The sequence below is a fragment of the Hyaena hyaena genome, unplaced genomic scaffold, assembly GCF_003009895.1.
Source record: "Hyaena hyaena isolate Hyena2069 unplaced genomic scaffold, ASM300989v1 scaffold_113, whole genome shotgun sequence".
Taxonomy (NCBI): domain Eukaryota; kingdom Metazoa; phylum Chordata; class Mammalia; order Carnivora; family Hyaenidae; genus Hyaena; species Hyaena hyaena.
Window position 1 is genome coordinate 2260370 of NW_024080745.1, and position 24325 is coordinate 2284694.

Sequence of the window (24325 nt, forward strand, 5' to 3'; positions counted from 1 at the left end):
AAGTCGGACGCTCAACCGACTAAGCCACCCAGGCGCCCCAAGTCTTCCTCATTTTTAATGAGATGAAACCCACTCTGTATATTTGTTATGACCTTTCAGTGTTATGTGAAAACTTCCTAGTGAATCACAAAGCACAAGATGTCTTTAAAAACATTAGGTGCCATTGCAAAAAGATTTGAAGCATTTACTAAAAAAAAAACAATTAGCAAGGCACTTTCAGCTTTATTATTCTTTTCATAGGAACACTTTTAGCTTTGTGCTTCTAACACATTATTGGATCACCTCTCAGACATTTTACCTACATGGCAAACCAAAAGTAAACTGTATGGTTTTAGGGAAGAAACAGAAAAAGAAATAAGCCTAGTAGTTAACCCAAACGTAAAAAGTGTTGGAGACGTATGACCCTGTAATACCAGCAAATTCATGTATAAATGTTTTAAAAATTTACCTGGCTGAGAGGATAAAGGAACGTTCTACACTTTCAATCTTTAATTCATTCTGATATCCTTCTTGGGTAGGTTTCCTGACCTGAAAGAAAGCAAGACAATTTAAGCAAACTCACCCTATTGCAAATCTCATCTCTGAAGCATAGCTAAAGCTGCCCAATGCCCTTGGTGTGGTCATTCACCACCAACCTCATACCCAGCTTCTTCTCCCACTGCTGTCCCTCATCTACTCTGTGTGCCAGACAGAGTTAGATACCTGCAAATGCACAGGCCCAACCTTCCCACCTTCAGGCTGTGGCTCACACTACTCCCCTCTATCTGCAATGCCTTCTCCACATCTCAGCATGGCTGTATGTGACCTACTCTTTAAGGCTCGTGGCTCTTCCTCCAAAGACTTCCTCCCTGTTTCCCAGCTGCTACCAGTTCCTCCATCGGGTCCCATCAAAAGTTGCACATTCTTTATTTTCTGAACTCCTCCAAATTTTAAATATGCCTTCATTGGTTATTTGTGCCTTTATAGGTATTTATGTACAGTGTATTATCTGACCTCTGGGTGAGGCAGTGACAAAATCATGACAGTTCATCTTTGTATTTTTCACCAAACTTAGTACCATGTTTTGTTTATAGTAGTTCTCATTAAATACTGCATGAATAAATTAATGTGAGTGAACAAATGACTACCTAAATGAATAAATGAACATATAAATAGTAACACAGGGAGAGAGAAAAGTTAAGGATGTGAAAAACATGCATATCTTAGGGTTTCTTCTCTAAATATATTTGGGGTAAGAAAAGAAGTATCTTCTAACAGATGCACAGACCTTCATTCCAGCCAACGAGAGCATGTTGTTCAGTTTATACATCCCAGACTGCACCGGTGTTGTATACAACAGGGCGTCATTAAACTGAAAGTAGAAATATTTCATAGGGTGAAGTAAAGAAACACATTTCAGCTACAAAGACATTAGTAAGACACTGAAGTTAAAAAAAAAAATACTACTTTTTAATTAAAAGTTCTTTGAATAAAACACTTAAGCATGCTTATATAAACTACAACCACCCAGAATGCTTTATTAGAATTATTATTAAAAAGACAATTTCGGGACACCTCGGTAGCTTAGTAGGTTAAGCATCTGACTTTGGCTCAGGTCATGATCTCACGGTTCATGAGTTTGAGCCCGGCATTGGACTGTCTGTGGTCAGCACAGAGCCCACTTCGGATATTCTCTGCCCCTCTCCTGCTTGCTCTCTTTCTCTCAAAAATAAACAAACATTAAAAAAAGAAAAATGGTGGGGCGCCTGTGTGGCTCAGTCGGTTGAGTGTTCAATTTCGACTCAGGTCACAATCTTGCGGTCCATGGGTTCGAGACCCCACTCTGGGCTCTGTGCTGCTGACAGCTTGGAGCCTGGAGCCTGATTCGGATTCTCTCTCTCTCTCTGCCTCCCCTACTTACACTCTGTCTCTCTCTCAAAAATAAACAATAAACATTAAAAAAAATTTAACTAAAAACTAAAAAAAAAGAAAAAAGGGATTTTCTTTAAAATGTGCTTTCCTTTCCAAGTTCTGTAACAGACACAGTATTTTCTGAATCCTAAATCCCACTAAAGTATTACAATCTGCTTAAATAATTGATTGAATCCACGTTAGAAATGACATAAACTAAATTCAAAAAGGAAATAATTTTTGGTTATGCATGCATCATAAAAGACTTTATTTCCTACAGTTGAAATGCAAAAAAGCAAGACAGAGATCCCACTGAGGCGATAAGAATGTGTTAAGCTTTTCTGTCATGTACAAATGTCTCCTTCCATTAGGCGATTATCCCTTTCTCTGGCTCATCAGAAACACACATGGCCACTTACTAGGAAAAACACTCGGGGCTGCATGACTTTCCGAGACAGCTTCATCAGAGTTCCTTCTTTCAGAAAAACCTGATTCATCCAAACAAATACCCATTTAGTCCCATCATCATAATACAACTATGATAAATATATAATTTGTTTTTCAACTTTCTTTCCCCAGAATTTTTTTTAGGAGAGTGGGGCTGGGTGGACATAGTTCCCATGTCACTTTTTACAGTCATGGTTTCTTTTTAAGCCCTTTAAGGAACTGGACAAGCTAGCAGAGTTTCATAAATCCAGTATTGGTCCCAGGGGTACTATGTGGTCTGAAATGTAACTGACTGAGTGTGTACTTGATCCTGAGGTATAGCCAACACCCTGACAATTGCACTTTGTAATTTTCCTGGATTCATTTCCTATGCCACTTTTGTGCTCTATGAGGAGCATCAAAACACCAATTTTCTCCCTCCCCTCTTACATTAAAGATTTTAAATGAAATTGTCTTTAAAGCAGTGTGAGGTCAGTTAGTATTACACAATAAAATGATCCTATTTAATCAGATACTCTGTGGGGTTCCTTGCCATTCTCCTAATTGAATTGGACTTCTTGTCACAGTGACTTAAATCATGAATGTTTTGAATGGACAGAATGAACTTGGTTGATCCAGACTGAGTCAGTGAAGAGTAACAACAACAAATAACCTATTTTCATAACTGAAATGAAAAATAGCTACAAACAGTGTCTAAATACATTGTATTGTTTGCAAAAGGCAGTCTAAAAACACTTACCCGTCCAGGCTGCACTATTTCATGGTGTCCATTTAAGCTGTACTGAATCTGCATAAGTTTCTGAAAGTTGTCCTACAGAAAAAGAATGTATAGAATATGAAGGCCTGGGCTTTCAATAGAATACCAGCCACTGAAATCAAAATACTTACTCCTTGCTTCATGGTGTCGTTGGCATGGTTAGCTACCTCAATAACAACAGCAAGGGCATCTAAAATGTGTAGGAACAGAAGGGACATCAGGTTATTCCAATGAACGGCAACATTAAGCAATTCCAGATGTCAAGATGGCAAGTTTATAGCAGCAACCACTGGAGAAGCTTGGATCTGATAAGGGCAATACTGAGGAAAAACAGTACTCATGAAAAAAATGAGCCCAAGACTCTAAGGAGACATTATAGGCCATGTGTATCAATAGTATAAATGTCAGGATTGCTTTGTGTTGAGATCTGATTACCCTACTGAAGTTTACAAGGATGAGGAAAGGATTTCACCAGGAAGTTAAAGACCATTCCAGTATAAACTGCCATGGGAGAGAAGTACTGTGGGACAGGGGACAGGAAACCAGAACTATGAAAAGTGACGATTTAAGGGGGTCAGGGCTTAACTGCCTTCTCTTAGTCTGATCCCAAGGGGAAAGAAATACCACACAGAAGCATGCTAAGCTTTAGGAAATTACATGCACTATTTTGTGAGCTGAGTAATTTAGTTTCATCTGTGTTTATTCTTATTAACTCCTTGCCTTTAGCAAAGTGTTTTTGAATGCTCTAGTCTTGTCATCTTCATAACTAGACATAAAGGGGAAAGTCAGCACTGTGTCTCCTTTTGGGCTATGGTTGTTCTTTTTTTTTTTTTTTTTTAATGTTTTATTTATTTCTAGGAGAGAGAGAGAGAGACAGCGTGAGCAGGGGAGGGTCAGAGAGAGAGGGAGTCACAGGCTGAAACAGGCTCCAGGCTCTGAGCTGGCAGTCAGCACAGAGCCCGACGCGGGGCTCGAACCCACGAACCGCGAGATCATGACCTAAGCGAAAGTAGGACGCTTAACCAACTAAGCCACCCAGGCGCCCCTATGGTTGTTCTTAAGACAGTAATGCTTCCCTATAGACATCTGAACCTATGTAAAGACAATTTTTGGTTGTCACAGTGACTGGGAAGATCCACAGGCCTTTAGTGGGCAAGAGCCAAGGATGTTAAGTGTCTTGTGATACTAATTAGAAGTTCATATAAAGAAGGTTATCTGAAATGACAGTAACACTCCCATGGAGAAAAACTGGTAGAGTATTAGAGAGGAAGTATGTCCCCCTGAGGCTGGTATGGCAGTGGCAGTAATCATCAACGAAAGGACTATAAAAAAAAAAAAAGAAAAAAAGAAAAAATTAATTTATGGAAAGAGGTTGAGGTGTTTTGGTCCAGTTACTATAACCTACCAAGAGATTTTCTTTCTAGTATTAGCCTTAGAGGGTTCTACATTCTTTAAACATGTATTATTATCACCATTAGCAAAGAAAAGCAGTATAGATACCCCAAGCATTTATCAGAATTTACTGCATGTGACACTCAGCACAGCAGATATCCAAGAGGTAAATCCTGGACACATTCCCTTCCTTCTGGCCCATGTACACTCCCAGTGGGGAGGAAGAAAAGCTTTAGAATTTAATGAGTGGACACAGTGATGAAGCAGCTGCTATTTGGTCATCAGGCCTCCAAGCTCTACCTTCTCCCATCCATTCTGCAGTTCTACTTTCCCCATGTCATCCCTTTAGGGATCCCTTTAACTCTTCTGTCTGCCTTCCAAAGGCATATTTATCTCATTTTCTCTCACCCTTGGGCAATCTCATCTACAACTGTTCACCGTTTTACTGCCATGCTTCTGGCCACATAGTGCACTTCACCATTCATTGCTTCTTTGAACTTATGTCTTTGCTAAAGGGTGTAACTTCCTTTAAGCAAACTCCTTCATCCCTGGTGCTATATTTGTTTTATCTGGAAAATGAAGCTAATAACTCACTTTCCTTGAAGGCAGAAACCCTGGGAGAGATGTCTTGAGGTCCAAGTCACTAAGATGAGGCTAAAATGTTCATCTTCATAAGCCAGACTCTGGTCTGCAATGCCCACTCTTCCTCTTGCCCACCCTTCAACTCATCGCCAGCCCCCCTTCTTTCTAAGCAAAGCACTGCCTCTTCAATCTTCGCACTTTCCCCCTTTGAAATGATTCTGCACTGCTTAGTGCATCCTCACTTTAAAGCTATCTGATTTGTTCTTTATCTGATGGGTATTACAGACTTTTCTCTTCAGCTAGATTACATGTTCACCTAAGACAAGCACACCATATACCTCACTCCAAACTTTGCCTTAAAAAAAACCACCTTGAAAAGCAAAACAATTGCAAAGAGAAGATGTTAGAGAAGAAGTAAAATGATTAAGAGAATAAGAATCTCTACAAAATGGGCTAAAAACCTGTTCAGCTTATTCATAAAATTAATGGAGTGTGAACATGGATTTCAGATTAGAGCCAGGGATGTAACTATGGCATTTGAAACAGGTACTTTGGGGATAAATAGAAAGAAACACGAGTATCCTAAACAGAATTAATCCTCTGTGTGTGTGTGTGTGTGTGTCTGTCTGTGTAGGTGTAAGAGAGAAACACACACACACACACAGTTGATAAATCTGTGAAAATCAATGAGTCCCTTGTATTGTAATAGAAGTTTTCCTTTTAAGCACTACTAGGGGTGAGGGATAGAAGGGTGATAAGGCAATTGCCCATCAACAGTTCCAGAATATACTATTTTAGAACTTATCCCTGATTTGTGTAGTTGATTACTTCATAAACTCATGATTTTAAAGCTTGAGAGGAACTTGCAGATCAACTGGTTCAATCTTGGCTTTTCAAAGGAATAGACATCTAGAGAAGGTGAATTTTCCACTGGCACAGAGGGACTGAGCAAAGAAGGAATCTTCCTTACTCCAGACCATGCTGGGTCCTCTCTCAGGAGACCAGCTTCTGGAGTAAGCTATACTATAAGGTCTTCTGTAGCATATAACACCACAAAAGTTATTTACCTTGAGTATCTCTAAAATCTCCAGAGTCCTCTAGAAGATTTTTCAAATAATCTAGAAAAGAAAAAGGATTATAATATTTAGCAAAATATAGCAAAATAAAGCACTAAGGAAAAAAACAATTCATCTTGCTTATTCAATACTTCAGTCAGTTTTGTTAATTAATATATGTGCTAGTTCAATATGTGCTTTCTAAAAATGTGAAAGAATAAACCCCAAGATGCATTTGAAATCAGGACACAGGGGTCACATTGGTCATTTTCTTTTCTTTTTTCAATGTTTATTTTATTTTGAGAAAGAGAGAGAGTGAGAGAGCGAGCAGAGGAGATACGGGGGGGTGGGGGGGGAGGGGAGAAAATCCCAAGCAGGCTCTGTGCATGGGGCTCGATCTCATGACCGTTTGACCATGACCAGAGCTGAAACTAAGAGTCAGACGCTTAACTGACTGAACTACCCAGGCACTCCCATACCCATCATTTTCAAGATGAGGTATCAGGTTACTTAACAGAATTTCACTGAACTTACCACCTCTTTGTGGCAGAGCTAAGACTAGAATCCAGGTTTCCTGATGCCCAGTTCAGTGCTTTCACTCCAATACACGTGAAATGCCCTAATCTCAAATCAGCTGTGTGTCCAGCACAAAATTCTAAGCATTAATAGACTGAATACTTAAGGGATTTGTCAATCTAAGAGTCTAACAATGGCAGAGAACATCAGAGGAATCCACTACATACATGTAGAGCAGTGGTTCTCAAATGGGGGTGAATTTGCTTGCCAGGGGACATTTGGAAATATCTGGAGACATTTCTGACTGTCACAACTGGGCAAAGGGGGTTCCACTGGCATCTAGTGGCTAGAGACCAGGGATACTAAATATCCTACAAATGCACAGGATAGCATCACAACAAAGAATTATCTAAGCCAAAATGTCAATAGTGTTGTAGCTGAGAAACTCTGGTCTAGATGAAGATGGTCTTTAAATAAGCTATGTGGGTATAGAGTAGTTCTTATTTAAAAAAAAATTTTTTTTTAATGTTTTATTTATTTCTGAGAGAGAGAGAGAGACGGCATGAGCAGGGGAGGGTCAGAGAGAGAGGGAGACACAGAATCTGAAACAGGCTCCAGGCTCTGAGCTGGCTGACAGCACAGAGCCTGATGCGGGGCTCGAACTCACAAACCGAGGGATCATGACCTGAGCTGAAGTCGGATGCTTAACCGACTGAGCCACCCAGGCACCCCACATATAGAGTAGTTCTTATAATACAGAAAAAAAAATAAGGTGATAGGTTATATTTTATAAGTCTTTAACACTAAGGGATGTCATGGGATTTTAAGGCACTTCATTCTCTGTTGAGAAATGTTAGATGACTTCAATTACCTCTCAAAACAAATTCTTTTAAAAACCAACACCCCCACATACATACAACACCTTCCCTCCGGCACAAAACAAATTCTGTTCCCTGGAATTTAAGTTCACCACACTACATGATCCCTATGGACTTTTCTGAATTTCTGTCTTGCTACTGCCTAACACAGGCCCTTTGTTCTTACCAAAGTCTGATTCTGCACGATACTTGAATATGTCCCATGTGGTCCCTGGCTCCACACTTTTTGTCTCTAATGTTCCCTTCTACTGAATCCTTTTCTGTCTCTGCACATAAAAATCCTACTCCCATTCTTCAAGGTTCATCTCAAACTCCTACTCTCTTACCAACTTTCCACGTGAAAGAAATATTCTCTCCCTTCGAATAATATATTACACAGTACTTACTTTATGCCTTCTATCATTTTCTCATTAGACTCAAAGCTTCTTGTAGGCAGGACCCGTATCTTATTCATCTTTCTATCCCTCATAGTACATAGCCCAGGCCTTTGAATATCAGAGACAAGAAATGTTTGATGAAGAAAAATATAAATAATTTTTTTAGACAGGATTATGTTTAGGAAAAAGGCTGTAAAGGCTGAAACATATGTTTCAACTCCTAACACCAGTGGGAACGGAGAAAAATAAAAAGAGGGGCACCTGGGTGGCTTAGTCAGTTAAGCTTCTGACTTTCGCTTGGGTCATGATCTCGCATTCGTGGGTTTGAGCCCCGTGTCAGGCTCTGTGCTGACTGCCAGCTCAGAGCCTGGAGCCTGTTTCAGAGTCTGTGATTCCCTCTCTCTCTGACCCTCCCCTGCTCACGCTGTCTCTCTCTCTCTAAAAAAAAAAAAAAAAAAAAAAAATAAAAAAAAAAAAAGAAAAATAAAAAGAAGGAAGGCATATTAAGAGACTGAATGCATTTTTATCAGAATCAATCTCCATTCAGCAACTTTATAGAACAGGTTAATTTCATCTCATGGATTTATGAAGTCATGTTTAAAGACACAAAGAGAAACTTGGATGTTAGTTTCAGCTTTTTTAGTTTAATAGGTGACACAAATGCACACACCCAACTGCTGAAACTCTGTACATCTTTGAGACAGTGACCCAAGAACTTGCATGAGTTTAAACATGCACACTATAAATATCCAGCACTGGCAAAAAGCCATGGTGAGATACTGTGTATGATGATATTAAGCTTCCATGTATATCCCTAGCAATTTAGCTCTTAAAGTAATCTGAACACACAAGTTGGCGAGTATGCTACCAATCAAATAGATTTAAAAACCCACAGAATTACTTATTACACATTTTACTTAGCCTCAACTAGAGGTGAAAAAATTAACTTAATCTTACTCTGACCCCTCTCAGGATACATTCCATTTATAAAGCTGTGTTCAGTGGGCCCAAATATTTAACTTTCCTATGAGTAACAAGGCTAGGGAGAAAAACCCAACTCTTCTTACATGTTTTCAACACTTAGGCTGTTGTATTAATCAAAAGTGATGTTCCTTAAAGCCTCTAGTTAGCAGAAGAGTGAGGAAAAGCAGATTTATCTAAATATCAGACTCATTGCAAGTTCCTACTTTGCCTTCAATTTTTGTTCTTTAATACAAAAGTATACCCAAATGAATGGAGACATTTCTTTAAACCAAGAGGGCTCACTAGATGTCCGTATGAGGAAATCCTGACCTCAGAATCACGGGGCTGAGCTTGATAAGTTTGTGTTGTATTTTCTTTCCCTGAACTCAAGCTCAGCTGCTACCGGCCAACCTGAACTTCAGGCACAGAGTGGAAATACACAAACTTCAGGCACAGAGTGGAAATACAGCAGAAAACCCACCACTTGGATGCTGCAAAATCATGCTTTTAACCAAAGATGGAATGGAGTTAGGTTTACTTTCCTGGCCAACTTAAAAACAACAACAACAACAACAACAAAAACCACCTTAAATTTCAACTTTCAAAATCCAATTTTCCTAAATTGAATTTTATAAATTCAACTTTCCAAAGAATCCATCCATCCATCCATCTATATTTTCAGGGCACCTTGTTGCAATACATCATCTTGACAACTTTTTTACTTTTCAAAGACCAGACCATGAATCCCCTTGGTTAAGAACCACCCAGTACTTTAACTGCAGAATGAGAAGAATGTGGCTGATCTGCCTGAGTCAGACGGGAGGAGCACTGAAACCACGAGCTGCCCCAGTGACTGTTATAACCCAGGTGAAACCCCGAAACAGAGACCAGACAGACACGCTTGTGTGAGTCACAGGGAATTCTTACTATGCACCATTTAGAACCTAGTATCCTGCATGAGCTTCATTAGAAACAATGAGAACAGAGTAGTCATTTCAATTTGCCATGTTACACTTACAGTATTCCTTGATTTTTCCTACTCTTGCCAAACCGAACTAGGCAATCAAAAAAATTTCACTGATAAAAATGCCTCAATTGATGCTAAGGTTATTTATAACAAAGAAAACAAAGTTGGTGCAGTGTGCGTGGGCACCACAAAATATACTTTATGGCCACCAGGTGGCATTGTTGATTAATAAAAGTTAATTAACTCCTATTATCACCCATTAGAAGCACAAAATTAGCCAAAACCTAGCATGTGCTTTAAGAGATACACAAGGTAACTTTGTTTTCACATATGAGGCCCAGAGTGAAAGGATTACAATACAATAAATACTGTATGTAGTGAGAGGTCTAAGTTTTCTGTACATATGGGCTCCTAGTAAGCCTTATCACCCCCTGATTACCTAATCAAAAAATACTCAACTTAAAGCAGAAAATTGTTCAGAAGTATACTTAACCTTTCTTAAAAGTGAGTCATCTGTGGGATTGGGATTCTGGAACATTTTAATTCAACAACACCCAGCTGGATTCCTGGACTGTGCTGAGAAACGGTTGGTGGCAAAGCACAGAGGAAATGAACATACAAGGACAGTGACATTCCAAAGTCAATTTGTTTGAACTTGAGGACGTCTTACTTTGTAATACCCTCATTTCTTCTTTCCTCCTTAAATATGTAATGAGATCAGTGACACACCCAGAATTATGGGATCCAGAGAAGAATAAGTCTAGTCTATAAGCTTCTTTGCCAAAGTTTCAGATTTTATTTATTTTACATTTTTTTTAAAATATTTTTATTTATTTCTAGGAGAGAGAGACAGCGTGAGCAGGGGAGGGTCAGAGAGAGAGGGAGTCACAGACTGAAACAGGCTCCAGGCTCAGAGCTGGCAGTCAGCACAGAGCCCGACGCGGGGCTCGAACCCACGAACCGCAAGATCATGACCTAAGCAAAAGTCGGATGCTTAACCGACTAAGCCACCCAGGCGCCCCTTTTTTTACATTTTTAAAAAATGTTTTTATTTATTTCTGAGAGAGAGAGACAGCGTGAGCAGGGGAGGGTCAGAGAGAGACTGTGACACAGAATCTGAAACAGGCTCCAGGCTCTGAGCTGTCAGCACAGAGCCCGACGCAGGGCTCGAACCCATGAACCGTGAGATCATGACCTGAGCTGAAGTCGGATGCTTAATCGACTGAGCCACCCAGGTGCCCCAAAAGTTTCAGATTTTAAAAGCAACCAGAAATTATCCCGATTTCTGAGACAAAGGAATTATTTTAAATACCAAAAGTAAAGGTCAAGTGTTAAGTTGCAAGACATGCTGCTGCCATCTTCGAGGCAGCTTGGTGAAGTGGTCAAGTATCCTCACTGGCAGTGAGAGGACAGACTCTTCATCATCCAGCTATGTCTGGCCAAGGCCTGTGACTTTGGCCATGCCCTGTAGCATTTATCCTCACGCATAAAATAAGTAGGGTGGACCAGACTGGAAAACTGTAATGATTATCATTCTGATGTATTATGAAGCACATTTAAAAAAATATTTTAAAATGATAGGAAATTTGGAAAATTAAACAATGGAGAAAACTCAAACCATGCACATCTCTGCAATAACTATTATAGGGGCACCTGGTTGGCTCAGTCGGTTAAGTGCTCAACTTCAGCTCAGGTCATGATCTTGCAGTTTGTGAGCTTGAGCCCCGCATGGGGCTCTGAACTAACAGTGTAGAGCCTACTTGGGATTTTCTCTCCCTCTTTGCCTCTGTCCTGCTTGCTCTCTCTCTCAAAAGAAAATAAAAATAAACTTAAAGTAACTATTATGATTTTAAAATATTTCCTTCTGCTTGATTTTAATTTTAATAATATATAGGATTTTATAGCCCATTTAAAGTCTCCTAGCCCACATATTTTTTTCCCATTAAAAATAGCTGACTAACATCCCATGAGAGGGATGTTATTCAGTACTTAGGTACTAAAGGTCATTTTGAAATTATCTTGTTTTGGCTATTCTAAATAGTATGGTCATATATTCTAATTTGCCCATAATGACTCTGCTGTATACTTGTTGCACATGTCTAATTATAAATAGTGCCCTTTTGCTCTTTGAATAATTATATAATCATTTTAATTGTAAGTAACACTGATCAGTATCTTCATATATTTGTCTTTTTACATACTTGAGATTATTTCTTGATCAGTGAGAATGAAGTTTTTTTAAAGTACCTGATATATATATCATGAGAAACCTTCCTTAAAGGAATATACCAACTTAAAATATCATTATAAATAGATGAGAGTATCAAATTCACTAAATGATCCAGTTATGTGTATTGTAGTTTTTTTATTTCTGATATAGTAGGGGGAACTGAAAACTTGTTTTAATTAATACTTAGGATTCAGAGGATGTTAGATATGCCACTGTGTATTTATTATGCATTTTCTGGGTGAATTATTCCTACGTTTAGTCCAGATACCTAAGGGAATTTTAATATTCTTAGTGAAAAAGCAATTTCTTTCATATTTGCTAATATATTTTCTGATGTATTGTTTATCTTTTAATTTTGAATGCGTTTTAAACTTATAATGCTTTTATTATTTAGAATAGCAGAAAAGTATCAGTATTTTCCTTTATACTTTCTTTATTTTTCTGGGCTTAGAAAACCATCTCTCCTCTTTTCCCTATCCTTAGAGTCTTAATAACCCATTTTATTTTTCCCCTTTTTTTCCTATGGCTTACTGCTTTATATTTAGTTTTTATTTAAATTAAGGTTTGTTTTTTTTAAAAACAGTTTTACATTCACAGTAAAGCTGAGGGAAGGAACAGAGATTTTCCATACACTCCCACTCCCACACTTGCACAGTCTCTCCCATTATCAACATCCCCCACCAGAGTGGTACCTTTACAACTGATAAAGCTGTATTGAAACATCATTATTACCCAGTCCATAGTTCACTCTTGGTGTTGTATATTCTATGGATTTAGACAAACATAAAATGACATGCATCCCTGATGATGGTAACGTACAAAGTATTTTCATTGCCCTAAAAATCCTCTCTCTTCTGCCTATGTATATTTCATTTTTATTTTAGTGTATCCCCTGATGTAAGAATCTTAATTTATCTTTTCTTCAAAAATTTTTTTAACGTTTATTTATTCTGAGAGAGAGAGAGACAGGGAGAGAAGGAGACACAGAATCTGAAGCAGGCTCCAGGCTGCTCCAGGCTGAGTTGTCAGCACAGCGCCTGACGTGGGGCTCGAACTCATAAACCATGAGATCATGATCTGAGCCAAAGTAGGATGCTTAACTGACTGAGCCACACAGGTGTCCCATTAATTTTTCCTTTTTTCTTCCGTCTTACACTTATTTTGCCATACGTTACATTCTTAAAAACAGGCTCATTTTAAAGTTACCTCCCTATACTATTAATAGAATACCATTTTTCAAATGTTTATTAATTTGAGAGAGCATGCACATGCATGAGCACATGCAGGAAAGGGACAGACAGAGAGGGAGAGCGAGAATCCCAAGCAGGCTCTGCATTATCAGATCTCATGGACCAGGAGATTATGACCTGAGCTGAAACCAAGAATAAGATGCTTAACCAACTGAGCCACCCAGGGTGCCTCAATACTTATTATTTTTCAACCAATAGGTCTTTCTTTTACATATATATAACTTATTGTCAAGTCAGCTAACATACAATGTATACAGTGTACTTTTGACTTCGGGAGTAGATTCCCATGATTCATCACTTAAATACAACACCCAGTGCTCATCCCAACAAATGCCCTCCTCAATGTCCATCAACTATTTTCCTCTCCTCCCTCCCACACCCCCTCCCATCAGCTCTCTGTTTATTGTCTGTATTTAAGAGTCTCTGATGATTTGCCTCCCTCTCTGTTTGTAACTATATATATTCTTTTCCCTTACCTTCCCCCAGGGCCTTCTATTAAGTTTCTCAAATTCCACATGAGTGAAAACATAGATATCAGTCTTTTCTCTGACTGATTTATTTCACTTAGTATAATACCCTCCAGTTCCATCCATGTTGTTGCAAATGGCAAGATTTCATTTTTTTTTATTGCTGTGTAATATTCCATTGTGTGTATAGGTTTGTGTGTATTTATATTGATTGTATAGTAATTATATATTGCATATGGTAATATATACTATAAATACTTTATAATTTATAGTTATATTATAGTAATTTTATATTGTATAGAGTAATATACATATACATATATTTTTTTCTTTATCCATTCATCAGTTGATGGCCATTTTAGCTCTTTGAATAAATTCCTAGTAGTGCTATTGATAGATTATAAGGTAATTCTATTTTTAATTTTTTTGAGGAAGCTCCACACTATTTTCCAGAGTGGTCGCACCAGTTTGCATTCCCACCAACAGTGCAAGAGGGTTTCCTTTCTCCACATCCTCGCCAGCATCTGTTGTTGCCTGAGTTGTTAATTTTAGCCACAATGACCAGTGTGAGGTGGTATCTCAATGTGGTTTTGATTTGTATTTCCCTGATGAGTGATGTTGAGCATCTTTTCATGTGTCTGTTGGCCATCTGGGTGTCTTCTTTGGAAAAGTGTCTATTCATGTCTTCTGCCCATTTCTTCCCTGGGTTATTTGTTTTTTGGGTGTTGTATACTAACACTTTATCTGATATGTCATTTGCAAATATCTTCTCCCATTCTGTTGGTTGCCTTTTGGTTTTGTTGAATGTTTCCTTTGCTGTGCAGAAGCTTTTTATCTTGATGATACCCCAATAGTTCATTTTTGCTTTTATTTCCCTTGCCTTTGGAGACATGTCAAGTAAGAAGATGCTGTGGCTGAGGTCAAAGAGGTTGTTGCCTGTTTTTCCTCTAGGATTTTGATGGTTTCCTGTCTCATACTTAGGTCTTTCAACCATTTTGAATTTATTTTTGTGTGTGGTGTAAGAAGGTGGTCCAGTTTCATTATTTTGCATGTTGCTGTCCAGTTCTTCCAAAACCCATTTGCTGAAGAGACTCTCTTTTTTCCATTGGATAGTCTTTCCTGCTTTGTCAAAGATTAGCTGGCCATATATTTGTGAGTCCAATTCTGGGTTCTCTATACTATTCTGTTGGTCTATGTGTCTGTTTTTGTGCCAATACCATACTGTCTTGATGATTACAGATTTGTAACTGAAGAGTAACTGTAACTGTAAGCATATGCTTACAGAAGCATATGCCTCTGTAACTTTTATTTTTTTCAACATTTATTTATTTTTGAGAGACAGAGAAAGACAGAACACGAGCAGGGGAGAGGGGCAAAGAGAGAGGGAGACACAGAATCTGAAGCAGGCTCCAGGCTCTGAGCTGTCAGCACAGAGCCTGACACAGGGTTCAAACCCAGGAACCATAAGATCATAACCTGAGCCGAAGTCAGATGTTTAACCAACTGAGTGACCCAGGCACCCCTATTCTGTAACTTTTAAAAAATTATTCTAAGAGGTCCATAGGCCTCACTAGATTAGCAGAAGAATCTAGGCCCAAAAAAGGTTAAGAACCTCTGTTCTATAGAGAAAGTGAGATTACATTTAAAAGCTATAATTTGGGGACACTTGGGTGGCTCAGTCAGTTGAGCATCCAACTCTTGGTTTTGGCTCAGGTCATGGGTCTCACAGTTCATGGATTTGAGCCCTGTGTCGGGCGCAGTGCTGACAGTGTGGAGCCTGCTTGGGATTCTCTCTCTCTCTGTGCCCCCCTCCCCTGCTTGCTCTCTCTTTCAAAATAAATAAATAAGCTTAAAATTTTTTTTTAAAAAAAGCTATAATAGGACAGGCAGATATAATGTGCTTATACCCTAAAGTCTTTCCATAGTACTAAATATTTATTTCCATAGTACTTAAATATTTCATGGATATAATTTATCAAATACCATCTCTCAAAGTACCTTGTTCACAACTATAATTAAAAAATTAATTGCAACAAGGTGAAGACTGAGCTAATAATAACAGGAATTCTGAATATTATCACTGCCTTACATCAGGGTCTTTGGGTTATTCAGAAACTAACTTCCTTGGCTAGTGACTGGAACAGCCCCACCTTTCATCACGTTCTACCCTAGAGAGTGTGTTAGAATGACTTTTGAGGGAGACAATTAGCTCTGGGTTATAAGACAAATATTTGCTAAGCAGAAGTTTCATTTTTCAGTAAGGATTTTTTAAAAGTCGTGCATTCATATGATTGTGATCTTTTCTCGAATCTGCTTATTAGTCTGTTCATAGCTCAAATTAATAGCTTCAGAACGCTGTAACAGATGTTTTTAATATCCCATTTTCAACCAACATGGGAAATCCTGGATTTCTAAAACCTAGAGGGAGTTAATACCATCCCAGACTAAAGGCAAAGATTACAGGAAAAGTAATATAATATGTCGTTAGTCACTTATAACATAAATATTTAGAAAAGATCAAAGAAAACTACCTGATCCAAATTTAATCAAAGTTCAAAGGACTGTTTTTTCCTCTTAAATACAGAAATGGAAAAGATACTTCAGAGGAATTTTTAAATTATGTTTTTCATTTTATTTTACTTTCTCAACATGATCCTCACTGATTCAACTTTTTTCAACACCAGTGTAGTAACTTTCCACAAATAAAAAGTTTTTTTGTTAAAAAAATTTATACTGCATATAACACAGAGACAAAAAAAAAATCTTAAAGGGTCTATGATAGTTATCTCTGGATGGTAGAAGATAAAGAAGAACTACGTTTTATAATACCTACATATTTTTTAATAGGTACAGAAGACCCCTACAAAAATAAATCTTCAAAATATAGTCACTCAAACAAATGATGAGATCAGTTTAATTGAGGACTTGAGGAGAGGACACGCTTGGTGGAAGCCTCAGTGATTGGGCATGACCCCAAAGAAGACTACAAGCTCCGCCAGAGCAAGGACCACGTTGGTGCTGGCTAGTGTATAAAGGTGTACAGCTCAAGTTCAGCCATATAAATACTGATTAATGAAAGAAAGAATCTGACCTTGAGGACACCTTTCAGTGGAGAGTAAAAAAACTACCGCAACTAGAACAAAGAAAAATAAGGTTTGGGAAATTCTGGGTAATAACCTGTGGCCTTTATACTGTGAATAATAATAATAATAATGTTCCCCCCTCCCAAATTAAGACTTTTTTTTTAAAAGAGTAATTTTATGTTCACAGCAGATCTGAAAGAAAGGCATAGAGATTTCCCATTTACTCTCTGTCCCAGACATGCACAGTCCTCCCCATATCAATACCCCCCACCAGAGTGGTATGTTTATTAGAATGGATGAAGCTACATTGACACATCACAACCCTCCGCCTCTCTGAAAGCCTACAGTTTACATTAGGATTTACTCTTGGTGTTGTACATTCTATGGGTTTGGACAAATGACAGGTATCTACCATTATGGTAAATAAGAAAGTTTTCAATTTTCCCGGCCTCTACTCCCAGTTCCTGGCACAGAGCTCCTAAGACCCCTGTGATTTTCTAAGTGATAAGAGCACTAGGAGCATGTTTTGTTCTAACATTTGGGCTCTGACTCTAGTTCTGACAGAACTCCTAAGTCCTCTGGAACTTCCTAGGTGATAGAAATGTCTTTTGTTCTAGCGAGCTGACTCTGGGTGGGCTCCTGAATAGCTCCTAGATGAGGGCTGCTCACCAGAAAGATCAATCCATGATTATAAGCTTGGAACTTTCACCCCCCTCTCCATCCTAAGAGGAAGGGAAGAGGGCTAGAAGTGGAGTTAATAATGGATCATGACCACATGATGAAGCCTTCATTAAAATCCCAAAGTATAGGGGTCAGAGCTTCTGGTTGCTGAACATGCAGACGTGCTGGGAAAGTGGTACCCAAAGAGGGCATGGAAGCTCCAAGGTCATTCCCACACACCTTGCCCTATGCATCCCTTCCATTTAGATGGTCATTTTTTTTCCTTCATCATATCCTTCTAAAAAAAATTATTTATTTATTTATTTTTGAGAGAGAGAGACAGAGAGAGTGAGTGGGGAAGGATCAGAGAGTGAGAATATTAAGCAGACTCCGCACTGTCAGCACGGAGCTAGATGTGGGGCTCAAAGTCACAAACCATGAGATCATGACCTGAGCTGAAACCAAGTGTTGGACACTTAACTGACTGAGCCACTCAGGTGTCCCCCTTCATCATATCCTTTAATGATATACCAACAAATGTAAATAAGTGTTGCTCTGAGTTCTATGAACCATTCTGGCAAAGTACTGAACCCAAAGAGAGAATCAGGGGAACCCATATTTATAGCTGGTTGATCAGAAAAACAGGTGACAACCTGGGACGTACTAAATGGCATGTGAAGTTTGCAGGGGGGTAGTCTTGTGGGACTGAGCCCTTAATCTGTAGAATCTGGCACTATTTCCAGGTAGACAGTGCCTGAATTGAATCAAACTGTAGGACACCTAGCTGATGTCAAAGAGAATTGACTGCTGTGGGACAAAACTACACATCCGGTGTAGTATTGTGAGTGTGGTGGTGGTGGTGTATGAATAGGAGAGACACAGGAGGAGTGTGTTTTTCCTTTTGGTATCCTTGGAAAAGAGATTAAATGACAATGTGCTAGGCTACACAGGGGCCGGTCTCTTGATAAGAGGTAGCAAGGCCAGAAGGAAGATATTGCCACAATTTGACAGGAGTTTACAAAGGCCTGGCCTGGAACATAACAAGGGAAATGGAAAGAACAGGAATCAGAGGCAAAGGAAAACTGGTCAGCAGATCCTATGACAGAGGAAAGAGGAGGAAAGAGAAATATTTCAGTCCTTTCCACAATTTTGTGCTTGGGTAACTGGAAGGACGTTTCAACCATTAATAATTTATTGAGCCATTCATCCATGAAACATTAATTGATAACACAGCATGGGGACTCTCAACTTTACGAAAAACAACGTTTAATTCCCTAAGCCTTTTAGCTCATTGAGTTCTGTTATGTGCCAGAGTCTATGACAGACACAGAATCAGGATAATAAAGACGGTCTCAACACTGAAGAGATGAGGAAGGAAATAAACAGAGGTAAAAAATGAATATTGCTCCTACAGCAGCACCTGTTTCCTTCCATTGCTTCTTCACTGCTGCCTCAAGACTCTCAGGCTCTTGGGGCACTTGACTCTCAGTCAGTTAAGTGTCCGACTTCAGCTCAGGTCATGATCTCACGGTTTGTGGGTTCAAACCCTGCATCCGGCTCTGTGCTGACAGCTCAGAGCCTGGAGCCTACTTCAGATTCTGTGTTCCCTCCTCTCTCTGCCCCTCCTCCACTTGCACTCTGGCTCTCAAAAATAAATACACATTTAAAAATTTTCAAAAAATTAACAAACAAACACACAAAAAGAAGACTCTCATGCTCCTAACTGGAAACAGATTCTGCGCCCTACATAGATTTCAAGATCTGGCTAGATCCACTTGCCTTGTGGCCAATATAAAGGTAAAATTTATTAGTTTTCCTACTTAAATTAAGTAAATTACTTAGTTTATTTTATCTTTTAAATAAAATAATTCTAATCCTAAGCAGTCATTATACAACATACTCATTTTTTAAAATCTTATTTTGAGTTGGGTTAAAAAAAAATACTACCAGGATTTAAATGAAAGTGCTTTTACTCTGCTGAAGGGAGAAAGCTAAGTTCAATATCCAACTGAAACCCAAATTAGGTCCATGAAGAAAACTCTGCAAGACAATGGGATGGTTGTCTGACTAGTAGGGGCAGGTTGCAGTGTTTGGGGATTTCCATTCACCTTTCCCTAAAAGGATTCCAAAAGAAACTATCCTATCTTATCTGTATTTCATCTCTACATGTTTCAGTCTTTCCCTCCTAAGAAACCAAGAGGGGCACATATTTACACTGAGTCAGGCAGGGATTCTTCCCCTAGTTTGCCTGAAACTCATTAATAAATCAAAGTTGTCAAAAGTTGCCCCAAACAGTTTTGCTTCTCCTCTCTGTTCCTATATAATCTATGCATGTGAAATTACTCCAAATTCTATAATGAACATAAAAGTTATTTAACCCCACAAGGCTGTTCAAAGGATTAAAACACTGAGCTTATTTATCCAAAGATGAGGACCCCATCTGAACAGATGCAAACTTAAAGACTTAAAAACCAACTTCTAAAAATTTAAGTGTATAGACAGGGAGTACTTTGATAGCAGCTGTAGAAATATCTTGCAAAATAGGGAGTAATCAGAACCTCACAAAAATGAGTACTGGAAAATCAGAATTAAAAAAATTTTTTAACGTTTGTTTATTCTTGAGAGATAGAGATAAATAACAGACAGAAATAATATAAATTATTATTTAAACAATAAATAATAGACAGAGATAGTGGGAAAGGGGCAAGAGGGAGAGCAAGACAGAATCTGAAGCAGGCTCCAGGCTCTGAGCTGTCAGCACAGAGCCCGATGTGGGACCCAAACTCACAAACTATGAGATCATGACCTGAGCTGAAGTTGGACGCTTAACCGACTGAGCCACCCAGAGCCACCCAGACGCCCCTTGAATATCAGAATTTTAAATAAAAATATAAAACAAACCCTTAGTATCACAGCCTCCATATGTCCTTAGGATTCTATGACCATATGTACACTTCAATATTATTTGTATAGTCTTGGGAAGGACATTTCACCTCTTTAAATATATCTTCCATTTGTTTTTATTTTTTATTTTTTAAAAGGCCTAAGCCTATTTAGAATCTATTTATTTTGAGAGAGAGCAGAGGAGGATCGGAGAGAGAGAATCCCATGCAGGCTCTGCACTGTCAGCACAGAGCCAGATGCAGGGCTCCAACTCAAAAATCGCAAGATCACGACTGGAGCCAAAATCAAGAGTCAGACATTTAACCAACTGAGCCACCCAAGCACCCCTAAATATGTCTTCCATTAAGAAGACATCAACTCTGAAATTCTCTATCTCAATGTCGGTCTTTAGGCTAAAGATGCTTTAGCTAATGGGATGTTTTAAACCCACCTTAAAAGCAGCCAATATTACTTCCTGAATGGCTTCCAAGGTAACCAAAATGGATCCAGATAAATTGAAGTCCACTAAATTATTGGTAAAAGACCCACTCTTGGCCTCGAGGGGTTTATAATCAAATTATGGAACCAATTTTCAAATTACAAAAATACTAGCAAATTCACAAGGCACCAAATCCGGTAGTCTCCCCTTATCCATACTTTTCACTTTCTACAGTTTCAGGTACCCAAGTCAACAGCTGTGAGTGTATGGAGGCAAATGATCCTAACATGTCACAGAAGGTCGACAGTAGCCTAGGGATACACAGTACTTAATGTCATTTATCTCACTTCATCTTATCACGTAGGCATTTTTTTCATCTCACATCATCACAAGAAGGGTCACCATGGTATAACAAGATATGAGAGGAAGAGGAGGCATCCAATGGGTTAAGTACCTGTCTTTGGCTCAGGTCATGATCTCACAGCTTGTGAGTTTGAGTCATAGCATCCGGTGAACACAAGTTCAGCTTCTCTCTCTCTGACCCTCTCTCTCTCTGCCTCTCACACCCTCTATCTCTCTTTCTCTCTCTCTCAATTAAAAAAAAAACAGATATGAAAGGCAGAGACTGTATTCACTTAACTTTTATTACAGTATATTATTATAATTATTCTATTTGCTATCATAAAATACATAAAATCTGTTCTCTTAAAAACTAATTTTTAAAATTTACTTTTGCTGTTTCATCACTTCTCAATTAAAACCAAACTTCCATGAACTGTAAATTAAATGTGTCACTTTTTAACTTAAATTAGTCATAGTGTGGGGGGAAAAACATTTTTACATTAAAATTTCAGAATCTTGCTCTAGCCTTCTCTCATTTGAAACCATAGTAGTCTTTTGCCACTAAAAACACACTTCACAGCTGTAGAAATAGCCTAAGCCATTTAACAGTTTCATTTACGACACAGCATTGAATTTATCTAGCAAAAACACAACACATGCACTGGTACTTCCTTTTTGTCCTGTGTTTTCTAAATCTCTGCCAAAAGCAGAGGAAAGAAAGTACAAATGGACAGGATATCCTCAAATTATTTGGTTTGCCTTATGTCATTCCAGAGAAAAATCTAGTGTCTGATTCACAGTTAGAAATTCACACTGCACACTTGAAACACCTAGGGTAGCCAGTTCCAGATGCTGAAGGCAGGCATTCCTCAACAGCACTTTGTCTTAAAAGGCAACCTTGGGGGCACCTGGATGACTCAGTCGGTTAAACGTCCGACTTCAGCTCAGGTCATGATCTTGCAGTTTATAGGTTCAAGCCCCATTTTGGGTTCTTTGGTGACAGCTCAGAGGCTGGAACCTGCTTCAGATTCTGTCTCCCTCTCTCTCTGCCCCTCTCCTGCTCATGCTTTGTCTGTCTCTCTCTTAAAAAATAAATAATAAAACATTCTTAAAAATTAAAAATAAATAAATAAATAAAAGGCAACCTTGGAAGGCTTTGCCTAAAGGAATATCAGGAAATTCTGGCTTTCCAGGATTCATCTACCATATCTCATATAGTAAATAAAGCAGATATATCAGACATAGTAGAATTTGGCTTATAAGAAAGGGTTAAGGAAAGGCACATGCCCACCATTTTTTAAGAATACTAATAGAAATCAAATACCTCAAAATCTATTTGCATGAAATCACTACAGATTGAACGTAGAGTGGTGGTGACATTTTGAATATTCTTATCCATTTGACAAAGTTCTTAATGCACATAATATATGTATGCTACATTGCTGCACATCCAATTATTTCACCAAACTAGTAGAATGTGTTGGATACTAGACTTGATGTGAGACTGTACTAGCTTTTCTGTGACAATGAACCCCTTATCTCTATAAGCCTGTTATCACACTATGTAAATAATACGGCGATATATGGATGGCTATGATGAAGACTTGAAGGGCCAAGCAATATAAAGCCCTGAGCAGCACAGTGTACACCTTCACTCAAACCACAGCCTCTCTTGGCTTCTTCTTCTTTTTTTTACAATCATAGTATTAAGCCAGAAAGGCAAAGCCCTGTAATCTTGAAGCTTACAGTCTAGTAGAGGATATAATGACCATAAGAACAACAACATAATGATGATGATAAGGATACTACTATTATTAATAGCAAGTGATACTGATTTAGAACTTAGTAAGACCAAAGCACTATTCTAAGCACACTGCTCATTAATCAATCCTTACAACCCTCGGAGGTAAGTGACCAGGGCAATGACAGTTGCTACACAAATATGTGTGAGTGACTCCCTAAACTTCATTCTTGAACAGCTTGGAAAGATCATTCTTGGGATTAATAATATTAATCAAGCAAAACATCACAGGGATGTGGGTTTGGGATGGGATGATGTACATGTAGGAACAATGCCCAGAGGAGAGAATGCATGCAAGGATGATCAAAGTACTGAGAGAAGTTCGGTTCAGGCAATACATATGTGAGGTAATAATCTATAAATTCATATATTAGGCAAAGGAGTTACTGGAGTGTTGGAAAGAGAGGTGCTCCTAGGAGAGGAAGAGGTATATAAAAGCAACATCAATTGGTTGATTGGCAAACTGCCAGAGAAGCCTACCAGTCAGCAGCAACCTGTACTGGGGGATCCTCTGAACTGGCTTGAGTAGGTAGTGCTTGAGGGCCAGATTAGCACAGCGTGGGCTCATCTGAAAGGGAAAGGTATCCAAAGTCAACACAAGCATTCTTCTAAAAAGCAAGGGACCCAGATTGAAGTGCCCAGGAAGCCAAACTTTAGGTGGTCAACAACTCTGGAAGGGGATTCATGAAAAAGCCGGCTGTAATTTGAGGCTTAACTGTTATGCTAAGAGTGGAACTATAGCCCACTCAGCACCTAGCCCACCCTTTCATGCAGGTAGGTCTCTGAAGTCACAGGCTCACTGGGATAATTTGTTCACAGCCCTCTTACAGACAGTGGTGGCTGCAGCCCGTGATATAGGTCATTTAAAGCGCACCTCACTCCGCAATTACCACTTAGCAGGACATCTGCCAGTGTTTCCGCAAGCGCAAATAAACCCAATGACCAAAAAAGAAATGCATGGCCCTGAAGATAAGGTGACAGAAATCAATCTACTGGGAACTGGATTCAAATAATAATCAAAGCCTATGGTCAACAGACTTATGATAACAGGTAGTGAGGAGAACTGCAGAAGGTAAAATGATCTGAAAGGTAGCCTAGCTATGTATGCCTTCTCTAATAAGCCTGGTATAAAATTTCTTTCTCAGATGAATGGCTATAAAAGACAGATCCCAAATCAGTGTATATAGAAACATTCAATTCCAGAGCCATTTTGACTTGGACCAAAATGACAACTGATTCTGCCCTGAAAGCTCTTTCTTCAGTATGTACAACAGACACCTCAGTCCAATCCTGGGCCTCAAACTCATTCTCCGACACAGGAATTTACTGTGAGGTGGCATCAAAAT

General features: G+C 38.8%; 1 protein-coding gene across 2 annotated transcripts in view; it reads right to left on the bottom strand.

The window, feature by feature from the left end:
* FGD6 (FYVE, RhoGEF and PH domain containing 6) overlaps positions 1-24325 on the bottom strand; it is a 107846-nt gene that overhangs the window by 20132 nt on the left and 63389 nt on the right. For both annotated transcript variants that reach the window (XM_039236625.1, XM_039236624.1), the window contains exons 8-14: positions 23460-23547; positions 6136-6186; positions 3226-3284; positions 3077-3148; positions 2310-2378; positions 1268-1351; positions 449-528 (exon numbers count right to left, since the gene is read on the bottom strand). In XM_039236625.1, the coding sequence (XP_039092556.1) occupies positions 449-528; positions 1268-1351; positions 2310-2378; positions 3077-3148; positions 3226-3284; positions 6136-6186; positions 23460-23547 (503 nt within the window). The remainder of the gene's footprint in view (positions 1-448; positions 529-1267; positions 1352-2309; positions 2379-3076; positions 3149-3225; positions 3285-6135; positions 6187-23459; positions 23548-24325) is intronic.